This window comes from Triticum dicoccoides, chromosome 2B (genome assembly GCF_002162155.2).
Source record: "Triticum dicoccoides isolate Atlit2015 ecotype Zavitan chromosome 2B, WEW_v2.0, whole genome shotgun sequence".
NCBI lineage: Eukaryota > Viridiplantae > Streptophyta > Magnoliopsida > Poales > Poaceae > Triticum > Triticum dicoccoides.
In genome coordinates, this window is record NC_041383.1 from 727319892 (window position 1) to 727334766 (window position 14875).

Here is a 14875-nt window from a genome sequence, read left to right on the forward strand (position 1 = left end):
TTGCATCCGGTTTGCGGGAACCGATATGGGACCGCGTTAGATGACCAACTACCTTCAGACAGCTTGGTCCAGAACGTATGCTCTCGTGTTGAGGATCCGTGTTGGAGATGCCCTTATGCAGCAAGTTTCTTGAAAAGGTCGCATATATACAGCATAGTTGTTTGCGTAGTCGTTGCCACAGATGGCGACTAGGGTCTAGGGGCACTGGAGCGAGTAACCAGTTGCTGCGAGATTTATAGATCCTTGACTAAGTGTGAACCTTCTTGGCCCTGCCGTTACTCAACCGCTGGACGTTTTAATCGGCACTGTTAAAGCAGATCGGGGAAGGATTTGTATAAGATATGTATTATGGACTTGTGCACCAAAGTTTTTTGGAAAGGTAGTCGTTGCCACAGACGGCGACTAGCGCACTGGAGTGAGTCAGCTGTTTCAGTGATATTTTCTGATCCTTGTCTAAGTTTCAACGTTTTTGCCCCTGCCGTCACGCATGTACTCCACTAACATCCCCAGGAGTATTATGTATGTAACTGTCAGCTGGACTAAGAACTGTCGACTGGAGTGAGCAAGCTTTTCACTAAGAATATGTATGTATATGTACGCTCGTCACTCCACTAACATCCTTCGTCTCCAAAACTTCTGTTCTGAACCTTAATCAATCATGTGGCGCCCCACACCACCGATGCAGCTGGCAGTAGCTCTGCTCTGCCTCCTGAGCATCTCCGGCAAGCTTTTGATGCCCCTGTGTGAGGGGTGTGTGCAGGCCGATAAGAGAGCGCTTCTGGACATCTACAGCCAGCTCTCCACGCTGCCGAACATCGAGCGGGAGTATTGGATTTGGGGCTGGGACTGGGGTGACGGACATTGCTGCCAGTGGGAGGGGGTGACCTGCAGCAACTCCCGCCCCGCCCGTGTGACGGGCCTCTATCTTGATGCACATGTTCCTTTCCCGTGGCTTCTCAACGCTACTATGTTCCTTCCCTTCCAAGAACTGCAGACCCTGTCCCTGTATCTAAATATAAAGGGATGCATACCTGGTGCAGGTATTCTCTATTCAGATGTATCTAGTAGTATTTATTGTAACTAGTCTTCCAAGCTCTTTTGAAATACCAGTTTTTTTTTTTTTGGCAAGTTACATCCAATTTATATTGTCAATTTCTTTTGCGAATCAACTATGTTGCCATGGCTATCCTACTTTCTTTAGTTCTACCAACTATTTCGCCTTGCCATCTCCTCTGTTGCTTCAACACTTCAGATTATGTCTATTCATCGTTCGCTAAATTGAATTGTTACTCCTTTTGCAGGTTTCAATGTGTGGTCAAAATTACGAAAATTAAGAAGCCTTGATCTATCTGGAAATATCTTGAGTGCCGATAGCATCCGATCCCTAGTTGCAGTTTCATCACTACGGTGCCTGTCCATCAGTTCAAATGACTTGACCTCCCCCGTGGCGATCCAACGTGAGCTTCGTAGTTCTCCACTCTTGATTCTTGAAGACTTCTTTCAACCCCTACTTGTTTTTCTTTTTTGTGTCAACAGCATCTTGGAGACCAACATTTTACATGGTTTAACTTGCTTCCCTTGTACAGATTTGACTAAAATGAAGCTGGATGCTCTTGATCTAAGCTATAATGCATTCAACAGCACCTTACCAACAGGTGACTAATATATTTCATGCTATTGTATACAGTACCTTGGTGGTCGGTCTCGTGGTGAGCTAAAGCACAAGAGTGATTTTGGGCTACATATAGATCCTTCTGTTTCTAAATAAAAAATGACTCTTGAAGTTAGAACTCCACTTACTGCTCCTTTTTTAACAACTCCTACTTGTATGAAATGACTAGTCCCTCCGTACACAAATATACAATGTTTTGGATATTTCAACGTGTACTACATACGGACTGAAATAAGTAACAAACACACTAAAACGTGTTCATATACATTTGATTCAGAAAAAAGTTAGAACATCTTATATTTATGAACGAAGGGAGTACTATTTTAATTTTCTTTCAACAATTATAAAAATATAATTTTAAAGCATGTTCATGACTTTTTTTATTCGAGACCACCTCGACAGGGGCAGGGAGTTCCTGCATTTCATTAAGAAGAAGAGAGTTGGTCCAGTTTATAAGGAAAACTGGATCCGAAAACCTAACATGTTCACTACTTCACTTACAGGTATTTGCAACATGGAAAATCTTGAAGAATTAAATCTTCGTAGCAATACGTTGTTTGGAGAGCTTCCATCGTGCATAGGGAATCTTACTTCTCTCAGAATCCTGGATCTGTCGAATAATTTGTTTACGATAAAGTTTCCCTCTCTTAGCTTTGCCCATTTGACTTCATTGGTGAAACTTGTTAGACCTTTCAGCCTGAGCATTGATAGATGTGGATGACACTAGGAGAGTTGGGACAATTTTCGTTGGTTTATTTTTCACACAATGCCATGCCTACCTGAGGGGTTGGGGATACATATTTATAGGCTGCTAGCCAGCCAAGGCATATGCTAAGATGCTGCTAAGATGCTAGTCTAAGATGCTAGTCTAAGATGCTAACTGACAGTCCTTGATGGTCAAGAACAGAACTCTATCCTAACAGCCAGTCCTTGATGGTCCAGGACTTTATCCTCCTAACTGCCACAAGGACCATGTGCTGCAGCCCCACAAGGACCCTAGTACACAGACTTATCCATCATTCTCCCCCTAAGTCTTGTACGTCGTCTTGTGGGAGAGTTGAATCATCCCAATCCTGGAGCAAAGTTCGAGGAACTTGACCCTCCCAAGGGGCTTGGTGAGCAGGTCTGCGAGCTGATCCTTGGTGTTGATGTAGCTCGCCTCGATGCTCCCTTCTTCCACACAGCTGCGGATGAAGTGATACCTCAGTCGGATGTGCTTGCTCCGTTCGTGGAACACGGGGTTCTTTGCCAGGGCCAGGGCGGACTTGCTGTCCACCAGGAGCTGCACCGTTCTGGTGTCTTGAACGAGAAGATCACCAAGCAGTCGAGCAAGCCAGAGCGCCTGAGTACAGGCGGTGGAGGCCGCTATGTACTCAGCCTCACAGCTGGACAGGGCCACCACCTGCTGCTTGACTGATTGCCAGCTCACGAGACACTTGCCGAGGAAGAGGAGGATCCCGCTCGTGCTCTTGCTGGTGTCGATGTCGCCGGCGTGGTCACTGTCGCTGTACCCGACGAAGTGTGCCGCCCCAGGGCACCTAGGGTAATGGAGGCCGTGGTCGAGGGTCCCTGCTATGTAGCGGACGATCCTCTTCACTGCCTGCTGGTGTTCCGACGTTGGTCGCTCCATGAACCGACTGACATAGCCGACGGAGAATGCCAAGTCCGGCCGTGTGTGAGTGAGGTAGCGAAGGCTCCCCACAAGGCGTCGGTACTGCGTAGCATCCACTTCCTCCGTCGTGCTGTCGCGACTTAGTTTCAGCCTCTCCTCCATCGGAGTGAGAGCTGGATGGCAGTCGGTGAGCCCAGCTAGCTCAACGATGCGCTTGGCGTAGGCGGACTGTCGAAGCGCGATCCCGGAGTGGTCCTGGTGCACCTCAATCCCTAGATAGAAGGAGAGGAGCCCCAGGTCACTCATCTGGAACGTGGCCTTCATGTCTTCCTTGAACGCCGCCACCTCTGCATCTTTGGTGCCGGTGATCACCAGGTCGTCAACGTAGACGCCCTCCAGCAGGGCATTTCCTCCACTCCCCCGTCGGTAGACGGCAGCCTCATGCGGGCTCTGCTTGAAACCCATCTTCTTCAGCGTGGAGTCCAGCTTGGCGTTCCACGCCCTGGGTGCCTGCCGCAGGCCATAGAGAGCCTTGCGCAGGCGGAGCACCTTGCCCTCCTGGCCGGGAATCGTAAACCCCGGTGGCTGATGCACGTAGACTTCCTCCTTCAAGTCGCCATTGAGGAATGCCGACTTAACGTCCATGTGGTGGACACGCCAGCCCTCCTGGGCAGCCAGCGCAAGGAGAAGTCGCACGGACTCCATCCGTGCCACGGGAGCGAAAGCGTCGTCGAAGTCGACTCCTTCCTGCTGCAAGAAGCCTCGGGCCACCAAACGAGCCTTGTGCTTGATGATGGCGCCGGCTCCATCCCTCTTCAGCTTGAACACCCACTTAAGGGTGATTGCGCGGTGACCTCGAGGGAGATCAGCAAGCTCCCAGGTGCGGTTTTGCTCGACCGCATCCATCTCCAACTTCATCGCGGCGCGCCATGCCGCGTCTCTCTCGGCCTCTGCAAAGGACCGTGGTTCGCCGTCTTCACACACGAGCTGTAGCTGCGCCTCCAGGTCACGTGGCACCAGTCCTGGCACCGGCTGGTCGCCGAGCACATTATCCATCGTATGGTACCGCAGCGGTTCGCCTCCATACCATGCGTCGACCCGCTCCTCGTCGTGAGTGAGCGGGGAAGCGAACTTCATCGGGTTGTGCTCTGCGTGAGCTGGTGCTGATGAAGACGAGCCCGGAGTGGCGACCGCCGGGGCTGGAGTATGCGGCGTCGCCGGTTGTGGTGTCGTCGGTGTAGCAGGCGCCGGAGTCGATGTAGTTTTGGGGGCCGGGGTAGACGTGCCCGGTGAAGAGGAGCTGCTTGCTCCCCCAGCTTCCTTGAAGTGAGCGTACTCGACAATGAAGTCGTCATACGTCGGCGTCGAGCCGTCGTCCACCGCCTTGTCCCATTGCCACCCTCGCCCTTCGTTGAACACGACGTCTCGCGCTGTGCGCACACGTTGTGTCTTTGGGTCGAGGATGCGGTAGGCCTTTGAGCCCTCCGCGTAGCCGATGAAGACTCCCGGAGTGCTCCTGTCGTCGAGCTTGCCGATGTGGCCGAGCTCCTTGGCGAACGCAAGGCAGCCAAAGATCCGCAAATGAGAGACCGCCGCCTTCCGCCCATGCCAGGCCTCGTACGGAGTTCTGCCGTCGAGTGCCTTAGTAGGAGAGCGGTTGAGGATGTAGACGGCCGTTAGCACCGCCTCTCCCCAGAAGACAGCCGGCATCCCTCTCTGCTTGAGGAGAGCCCGAGCCATCCCCACAACCGTCTGGTTGCGCCGCTCGACGACGCCGTTTTGCTGCGGGCTGTACGGCGCGGAGTAGTGGCGCTGGATGCCCTCATCGGCGCAGTACGACGCGAATTCAGCCGCCGTGAACTCGCCGCCGTTGTCAGTGCGCAACACGCGCAATTTGCGGCCGCTCTCCGCCTCCACACCAACCTGCGCGCGCCTGATGGCGTCCGCCGCTTCTCCCTTACTGCCGAGGATCATCACCCACATGTAGCGGGAGAGATCGTCGACGAGCAGCAGGAAGTAGCGTCGACCTCCTGGTGTGGCTGGCGTCACTGGGCCGCACAGGTCTCCGTGCACGAGCTCCAGCTTCTCCTTAGCCCGAAAACTCGCCTGTTGGGGAAAGGGGAGTCGTCTCTGCTTTGTCAGTACGCAGATGTCGCAGAACTGCTCCACATGGTCGAGGCATGGCAGGCCTCGCACCATCTCCTTGGCACTTAGACGCTTCAGGGCCTCAAAGTGAATGTGCCCAAAGCGCTCATGCCACTGCCACGCCTCGTCGTCTCGACGGACAGCGAGACAGACCGGGTGTGCCACCTGCACATCAAGGACGTAGAGTCGATTTTCACCTCTGGGCACCTTGGCGAGAAGGCGACGCTGGCGATCCCAGATGCGTAGGACCCCATGCTCAATCAGCACGCGTGAGCCGTTCTCATCCAGCTGTCCCAAGCTGATGATGGAATTCCTTAGCGCGGGGATGTAGTAGACACCGGTGAGCAGCCGGTGCTCTCCCATCTTGGTGGTGAAGATGACGGAGCCGACGCCCTTTATCTCCACAGCGGAGGCATCCCCGAACTTGACGGAGCCTCGCGCATCGGAGTCGAGCTCGGCGAAGAATTCCCTTCGACCGGTCATGTGGTGGGTGGCGCCGGTGTCGAGGCACCACCCCGTAGCCTTGTCCTTCCCGGAGCCATCGCCGAGAAGAGCGTGTGCTTTTGGCTCATCGAGGTGGATGAAAGCCTTTGCGACTGGAGTCGCCGAGGGTAGCTCAATGCTTGCATGCGCCATGAACAGAGCCGTCTCCTCCTCCTTCGCCTGTGCGACGTGAGCCTGGCCTTGTCGTGGTTGCCGACACTCATTGGCCCAATGGCCAAACCGGCCACAGTTGTGGCAACTGTTGTCTTGTGCCGGTCTGGGCTTGCCAGCGGCGCCGTCCTTGGCGCCTCCGCGGGCGTCACCTTCGGCACGTCCTTGTGCCCTGCCCGGGGGGCCTCTTCGCGCCTTACGCTGCTTGCCACGCTTGCGGCCGCCCGTCGAGGAGGAAGGCTCCCCCTTCTTCTTGTCACCAAGGCTGGGATCCCACTGCTCCCGAGTTAGGAGCAGCTTCCCACCGGTGGTGACGGGCCCCGAGGGGGGCTGTGGCTCGTCGGTGTCGACGACCTTGAGTCGACCTATCGCCTCCTCGATCGTCATCGTGGAGAGGTCCAGCAACGACTCGATCGAGCGAGCCATCTGCTTGTACTTCTCGGGAATGCACCGAAAAAGCTTCTCGACAGCTCTCTCCTCGGTGTAGGTGGCATCGCCAAACTTCACCATCTTCTGCAGCAGAGTGTTGAGACGGAGAGCAAAGTCATCAACGTCCTCACCTGGCTTGAAGCCCAGGTTCTCCCACTCCTTACGAAGTGCCTGCAGGGTGGACTTGCGAGCACGGTCGCTGCCGATGCGTGCTGCGGCGATGGCGTCCCAAGCCTCCTTGGCAGTCCGCTTGTTGGAAAGCGAGAACTGCATCTCGGGCGGGACTGCGGCGATGAGGGCGTCCAGTGCCCGTCGATCCTCTAGGTGGTCGACGTTGTTGTCCTGGACTGCCTCCCACATGCACCGCACCTGGAGCCTGACCTTCATGATCCCGGCCCACTCGACGTAGTTGGTTTTAGTGAGGGTAGGCCACCCAACACTGGCACCAACATCCCTGACCACAGTCCGGACCTCGTAGAGGCCGCGGTCCTGGTCGTTGCAGCCGCCGTCGCGGTGCGCGCCTCCACCTGGAGCGCGGGCGTGCTCGGCTGCCCACTGCGCCGTCCGCTCCTGCGCCACTTTGGCGCGATCTGCGTCGGCGCCGTCGTCCGCAGGCGCGGAGCTGCTGGAGCTGCCGGGGCTGCCGCGGAGTGCCTTGGCATCCACCGTAGCCTCACGGGCTGCTTCTGCTGCTGCTGCTGCTTCTACCTCCGCCCTGGCTGCTTCTACCTCCGCTCTGGCTGCTGCCAGCTCCGCTGCAGCCAGCCTCGACACCCTTGCCGCCGCAGCAGCCGCTGCTACAGCCGCTCGCTCACGCTCCTCTGCCACGGCGCGCTCGGCCTCTTGCCGGCGCCGCATGCTCGAGGTAGACGTGTGCTGAGAGCGACCTGCAGACATGGCTCGCTGCAGGGGGGCTGTTGCGTGAAGAGGAGGCTGAGGAAGACGAGTTGCTGCTCGACAGTCCGGAGGGAGGAAGGTAACCAGAGGCAGACGGAGCAGCTGCTGCTACCGACTTGGGCTGCTCACAGGAAATGCTCAGGGTGCAGGTTAACGAGGCTCTGATACCACTTGTTAGACCTTTCAGCCTGAGCATTGATAGATGTGGATGACACTAGGAGAGTTGGGACAATTTTCGTTGGTTTATTTTTCACACAATGCCATGCCTACCTGAGGGGTTGGGGATACATATTTATAGGCTGCTAGCCAGCCAAGGCATATGCTAAGATGCTGCTAAGATGCCAGTCTAAGATGCTAGTCTAAGATGCTAGTCTAAGATGCTAACTGACAGTCCTTGATGGTCAAGAACAGAACTCTATCCTAACAGCCAGTCCTTGATGGTCCAGGACTTTATCCTCCTAACTGCCACAAGGACCATGTGCTGCAGCCCCACAAGGACCCTAGTACACAGACTTATCCATCAAAACTTTCCCTATCCAATAACAATCTTGAAGGAGTTCTCTTCCTAGGTTCCTTGTCAAACAGTAGCCAATTGACACATCTGGAACTTTCAAGCAGTGGTAACCATTTTCAAGTGGAAACTGTGACTCCAAGAATGAGCCTGTCAGCTCAGCTCCAGGTTATGGTACTGCCAAACTGTAACCTTAATGGCAATTCTGCCGTTATATTAAGTTTCTTATCGCAACAACATGCATTAGAAGTTGTTGATATCTCTAATAATAACCTAAGCGGTCACTTCCCTTCATCGTTCATAGAGAATAATGTGAACCTGTCACATCTAAATCTGCAAGGCAACTCCTTTAGTGGAATTCTTCCCCTTCCATTCAAAGTACACGACAGTCTGTCCTATCTGGATGCATCTAATAATAGACTAAGCAAATTACCTACGGGCATCAACATCACATTCCCAATTCTGTACTATGTAAACCTGTCTAGGAATTCCTTCCAGGGCATCTTTCCTTCGGGGCTTCACTATATGTATAGACTAACATTTTAAGACTTGTCTAGCAACAATTTCTCCGATAACATAGCGTCTGCCTTTAATGGAAGCAAGTCCAATATCCGTTCTTTGTTCCTGTCTGGCAACAATTTCTATGGTTCATTCCCTCAAGACATACTATTAGCTTCCACCTACCATCTACTACTCAACGATAACCAAATCACCGGGGAAATCCCTGATAATATATGTCTTGGTCAGCAACTTACAGTGCTTGATGTTAGCAGTAACAAGTTGACTGGCTCTCTCCCTACTTGCATAGATTCACTGGAAAATATTGCCATCTTGAATCTAAGAGGCAATTCATTGGGTGGATCGATTCCGCTGGAATTATGCCACCTTAAAAATCTTGTGTTCCTTGATATGTCAAAAAACAACCTTTCCGGTCCAGTGCAATGCTTGCCCAGTGTGCAATATCTCCACCTTAGTGAAAATCGACTAAATGGAACGTTTCATGTCCCGTTGTCCTCGGGAACTGATACATACACAATGGATCTACGTCAGAACCAATTCAGCGGAATCCTTCCAGACTTGATGCACAAGTCCTTTCCAAGGCTAAAAATATGGTTGCTCAAAGGAAATATGTTTGAAGGACTGGTTCCAAATGATATATGTCACTTAAGGTATTTGCGTCTTCTAGATCTGTCTCATAATAAGCTCTCTGGACAGCTACCTTCATGCCTGAGCAATATGGGGATAAATGGTGATTTGTATAGCTTCCTATACAATGACTCGGATACTTCAGTACACATGAATGAGACCAATGACTATGATATAGGGGACCTAGTAGGTAGTTCTCCCATGCCTGAATTTTTCATAGGACCAGACCAAGAAGAATTCATGACCAAGAGTAGGCAAGACAAATACAAGGGAAGCATCCTCAGTTACATGTCTGGACTTGACTTCTCTTCAAACCAGTTGGAAGGATACATTCCTAAGAGTATAGGTGACATGAAATGGTTACGGGCACTGAATTTTTCCAACAACTGCTTTCATGGACCAATACCAGATTCCTTGTCACATTTAAGTAATCTCGAGAGCTTGGATCTATCGCACAACAACTTAACAGGTCAAATACCATAAGAGTTGGTAGAACTACATTCTTTGGAGGTATTCACTGTGGCGTACAATAACTTGTCCGGCCCTACATTGGGTAGAAAAGGCCAATTCATCACATTTGATGAGAGCAGCTATGCAGGCAATCCATATCTCTGCGGCCCACCACTGCTGAAGAGTTGCTTTGATGTGCCGCTGATTCCTCAGCCTGAAGAAGATGAAGATGATAGTAAAGTTGGCAATCTGGAACTATTCAGTTTTTCAGTGTTGTGCTACCTGATTGGTTTCTGGACCTCCTTGGTTGTGCTTTATTTCAAGAGAAGCTGGCGATGGTCATGGTTTTCAGCAGTGGACAGGCTTGGTGACATTCTGATGGTTAGGTCAGCTTCGCACCGCTGACCCTTCTTGAGTGTCGTAGACTTCATCGTTTAGTAACTATTATGTGACAGTAATAATATGTGTAATACGGCTTTACATTTCTGATGCTACTTTGTTGTGTTCGTTTGCTAATATCTGGGTACACAAACTGTAGTGAAGTTATGACTGCTTCTACAAAAGGGAATGACAAGCATTCAACAATTAATTACTGCAAGACCATTGGTTATATAGCAACCATTAAAATTTGTATTCTCTATTTCTTTCCTGGTCTTTCTTGTGATAATCTGAAATATGAATCACATCCATTTATGTTTGACATGGTATTACTTAATACTCCCTCCGTTCCGAAATAATTGTCGCTGGGGGCATCCTTCCGACCAGGTGAAATAGTGTGAAAGTACAATACTACCCCCGATTTGTAATCCATCGGGAGGCGTCTTCCTCCGTCGCTCCTCTCCTCCGCCAGGCTTCTCCGCCGTCGCTACTCCCTTTCGCCGGGCTCCTCCATCGTCCGCATCTCCGGCGTCCTTCCCCGCCGCGGTCCGCAGCTCTCTCGCCGACCGGCCGCCCTTCCCCGCCGTGGTCCGCAGCTCCCTCATCGGCCGCCCTTCCGCGCCAAGGTCTGCAGCTCCCTCGTCGTCCGCCCTTCCCGCCGGCTGCCTGCTCCGCCACAACTTCGGATCCTTCGCCGGCCGCCTCCCCCCACTCCAATCAAGAGCTCGAGGTCAGCCGCTGCGCTGACCACTTCTGCTGCTCCTCTCGTCTCTGCTCCTCTCCACTCCAATCAAGAGAATCTGCAATTGATCCAAAAAAACAGGTCAATTGATGTCAATTTGATTAACTAAATCATCCAAAAACCAGGATGATAAGTCCATATGCTAATGTTGATCCCAAGACCGGAATGACAATTCCAGGTGTTCCTCAATTGAGGAATTTGATTAACTAAGACACAAAGTGAGTAAGGCTGCAAGTAAACCTGATTGATTCTGCGAAGAAGAAGAAGAAGAACACAGGTGTAGCTGCAAGTAAACAGGCTGGCAACTTCAACTCTGCTCTCTTCTTTCTTGTGAGATGTTGGCAACGTCAGTTATTTTTTCTGGGTGAATGAATGAAGTGTTTTGATGTGAATTCGATGGAAGGCTACCGGTGGAGGAAGGGGGACACTTGATGCCAACAAGTTTTCTTAATGCAGAGTCAGATCGACGAGGAGGCCAAGGTCGACGCCATCTGTATGTGGCATTCTTTTCTTCAGAATCAGGTTACATCGGTGTAAACTGGACATACATTCAGTTCACATCCATCTGATGAAACCATCATGTACAACAAGCAAGATACCAACTTCAACGGCGTTACCCAAGTTCATTCATAGTCAAATGTCATGTGATGAAACAGGCATATTGCATGAAAATTCTCAACAAAGAACAGACTAAAAGCATAGCAGTCACCACCGTTGCTAGCTAGCTTAGCTTCAGTTTTCTTTTGCTTAGGAGTATATCTACAGCAAGCAAAATTACAAGAAAACTTGACCACGTGAACAAGAGCATGATGCACAAACTATTGTAAAACGACTGTCGTGAATAAACAGCGAATCACACACGCATCGATCATGCTCTTGTTCACAGGGAAGAATGACTGAAACTTTCCTTTGGCAAACTAACCTGAATTCAAATGCAACAACCAGCACGTGAAGAAGGATCAATGTTGCCAAAGCCAATGATACTGAAACAGTTGAGAGTGCAAAATCAGTTGAGGAACACCTTAAAATGAGCAGGGACTTACTGGAAAATGACAGAGTGAGTAAGCACTAGGGACTTAGACTGATAGACTAGTAGACGGAACAATGATGGAAGCTCACAAACTAAGACACAAAGTGAAGAACTTAGGTGAGGAAGGATCACAATTGAAAAACTAAAAAGAAACCAAGAACTGAATCACTAGCTATGCAGACTTGACAAAATTTAGTGTGACTGAACAACGATGCAAGCTCACATACTAAGAAAATACTAGCACGGGTACTGATTAAAGAGAACGAGCTAAGGTCCGATTATTAGGTAATGAAAACTAAAACACTAATGACTGAAACAAAATTATACTCCTGCACTAAAAACACTAATGATTATTAGGAGTAGGAAGGTACTGAAAACTGAAGACTAGACTACAGAAACACTGAAAACAAAAATTCTAAAGACACAGAAAACTGAAGAATTAGAGATAGAGAGAAAACTTGCCATGTTAAACTCATTGATTTTGATTTTACCAGTAGTTCTTTGAATTTGATTTACATCAGTAGTTTTTCGAATTTGATTTTACCAGTAGTTTTACCAACAGTTCTTTCAATTTGATTTCACCAGAAGTACTCCATGAGTACAAAACTTGCCATGCTTGATTTAGAAATGGAGTTTACCAGTAGATTTTGATTTGTGTACTGCTCAACTATGTTTTGATCTACACTCTCGATCTCTGAAATATGCAAGGCGGCAGCGAGAACGCAGCTCACTTCAACTAAACTAAACTGAACTTATTTAGCTACTGAAGAAATAAGCAACGACTGAAGCAACTGAACTGCACTTATTTAGCTACTCAAAACACTCCAGACACGTCGAAGTACTCCAGTGCCGAGGAGTAATAAGGAGGAGTAGCAAGTAGTGACTAAAACTGCAGATACGTCGAGGTTAACAGTGACAAACTACTGCAACTTTTCCTTATTACTCCAGCAAAACTACTGCAAAACTAACTGAATCTTTTCACTTGAATCAACTACTGCAACCAAATTCAGTTAATTAAGTATGCAGAGATACAAGTACTACCATCAGAGAGAAACTACTGCAACCAAACTGAATTAAGTATGCAGAGATACAACTAACTGAATCTTTTCACTTGAATGAAGTAGTGCTACTGCAACCAAACTACTGCAAAACTAACTGAATTAAGTATACACTCCTTGTTTCTTGGCCTGCTGCAGAAAGAAAGCAAGCAAGAAAATTCAGAGTTTACCATCAGAGGGAACAGAGGAGGGGCTTACCATCATCGATGGAGATGCCGAGGTCGCCGGGCATGGGCGCGTTCCAGTTTCTTGGCTTGCTGAAGCAGTCGGAGGCGGGCCACGACAGCGCATGCTTCTAGCTGGACGAGAGCGATGTCGTGTGGCCGGTCGGCGACGGTGCCCCCGCGGCGCGCCGCTCGGCGCACGCCGGGCCGCAGAGCTTCAGGCTATCGTCACTCCTTGCGGAGGGCGGCGGCGGCGTCCGGGAGCAGCAGCTGCACGCGGCGGGGATGCTTCTGGCTGTGCCTCCGATGACGGGTCACGGAGAGGAAACCACATCAGGGCGGACCGAGAAGGGGAAGAGCGGCGTCTCCCTGCGACAGCAGCGAGGGTGGCGTACCGCAGCTGCTGGCGTTGCAGATCTAGCCGCCACGCCAGGAGGGAACTCCATCTCCCTCCGTTGCTCGGGCGCCGCTCCAGAGCCGCCGCTCCAGATCCGCCGCTCGGGCACCGCTCCACGTCCACGCCTTCGTTGCCTATATCGAGCTCTGGCGCCGCTACACATCCACACGTCCTTCGCCTAGAAGCTCGTCGCCGGCGCAAAAAGAATCGATATTTTGTTGACTTACGGGGTATGAGTGGAGGCGGGGTGGTGAGAAAAAAAGGCCGGTGGAAGAGGCCGGCGACGGGGAGAGGGAGAGGCCGGCGACGGGGAGAGGGAGAGGCCGGCTACGAGGAGAGGAAGAGGGCGGCGACGAGGAGAGTGAGAGAGCGGCGACGAGGAGAGGGAGAGGGCGTTGACGGAGGGGAGAGGGAGAGAGCGGCGACGGGGAGGAGACGGAGAGCGGCGAGCGAGAGAGCTAGTGGGAGCGAGTGAGTGGGAGGGCAAAATTGAAAAGTGAAACTTTTTTATAACGTGACAGAATCTGAACTGTGTTTGCCCAACGACAATTATTTCGGAACAGAGGGAGTAGCATATCTATCTGGCGGTGGCATATGTAATACCAAAACACCAACAAGATGCAAACATGCAAACCTTCCTAAAATTCACGATTAATAGTTAACCTTTCTGGTTTAGCTATCAATTATGAAATGTATGATTAAACTCAGCTGAATATGCATAAATATTGAGATTGGAAACCATCCCAAAGAAAGAAATAATAGAAGGTAGGGAAATTAAAGTATTTTTTCCTGAGTCCTCAACTAATCGTGTGTAGGCAGGCACTTAGATATAAAACATCCTCCGGGTGTAATCTTCTCCCTGAATAATAGAGCATGTATAGACTGTTAGAAATAAGCACATGGAGAAGAAAAATACATCTGGGAAATGATTATTGCTTGGTAAATACTACTCCCTCTATAAAGAAATGTAAGACATTTTAGGTACTAATTTAGTAACCTAAATGCCTTAAGTTTATTTAAAGAGGGAGTATCAGATATGAGCACGAAGTGTAAGCTAAAAGATTCAACAACTTACATATAGAGGCTAACTCTTTGTTTAACTCGTTTGGCATAGGACAAAATGATCGCACACATACACTCTTCCAGGCAATAACCATGGCAATGTGAATTCTATCCATTCACCACAATATAATACTACCGACTAATCTTGATTCGTGCTTATACCGATCTTGTGATATCAACGCAGCGGTAGAATGAGGATTCCATAGAGGTGATGAACTACACAAGAACACAGGCTGCCTTACCGTTGCTTCCCATCGACATCGGAGGCACCAAGCATGATCTTTAGAAACATTCTCTGGTATGGATCATGCAAACCCAAAATCGAGCGCAACAATGAACACAATAATCATCAACCCAAGATACCTGATGCACATGAAGTAAGTGCCAATTGCTCATGGAGTTGAACGGCGCGCGGCCAGTGAACCAGGGAACATATTGTTGAGTTGATGGCGCACGCAAGCGCGGGAAACAGACCGCGGTGTGGTGAAATCTTGTGAGGGTTCCTCCCCGCCGCCGCCGGCCTCCCTC

At 50.3% G+C, this 14875-nt stretch overlaps 1 protein-coding gene and 1 long non-coding RNA gene across 4 annotated transcripts in view; one reads left to right on the forward strand and one right to left on the reverse strand.

Moving 5' to 3' along the window:
* The window catches only part of LOC119365897 (receptor-like protein 56), a 4920-nt gene extending 2517 nt beyond the window's left edge, over window positions 1-2403 (forward strand). The window contains exons 2-4 of the mRNA XM_037631546.1: window positions 1302-1457; window positions 1587-1655; window positions 2176-2403. Coding sequence (XP_037487443.1) covers window positions 1302-1457; window positions 1587-1655; window positions 2176-2393 — 443 coding nt within the window. The 3' untranslated portion in view covers window positions 2394-2403. The remainder of the gene's footprint in view (window positions 1-1301; window positions 1458-1586; window positions 1656-2175) is intronic.
* A 7725-nt stretch (window positions 2404-10128) lies between these two features.
* Window positions 10129-13653, reverse strand: LOC119365898. 3 transcript variants are annotated; one of them, XR_005175810.1, is made up of 4 exons: window positions 13284-13653; window positions 12923-13183; window positions 11559-11619; window positions 10129-10694 (listed from the first exon to the last, which is right to left on the reverse strand). It is a non-coding gene; the product is annotated as an uncharacterized LOC119365898 (long non-coding RNA). The 3 variants fall into 3 exon arrangements; XR_005175809.1 differs by having other exon boundaries at window positions 12923-13653; XR_005175811.1 differs by having other exon boundaries at window positions 10129-11127; window positions 12923-13653.
* Window positions 13654-14875: the final 1222 nt, after the last annotated feature.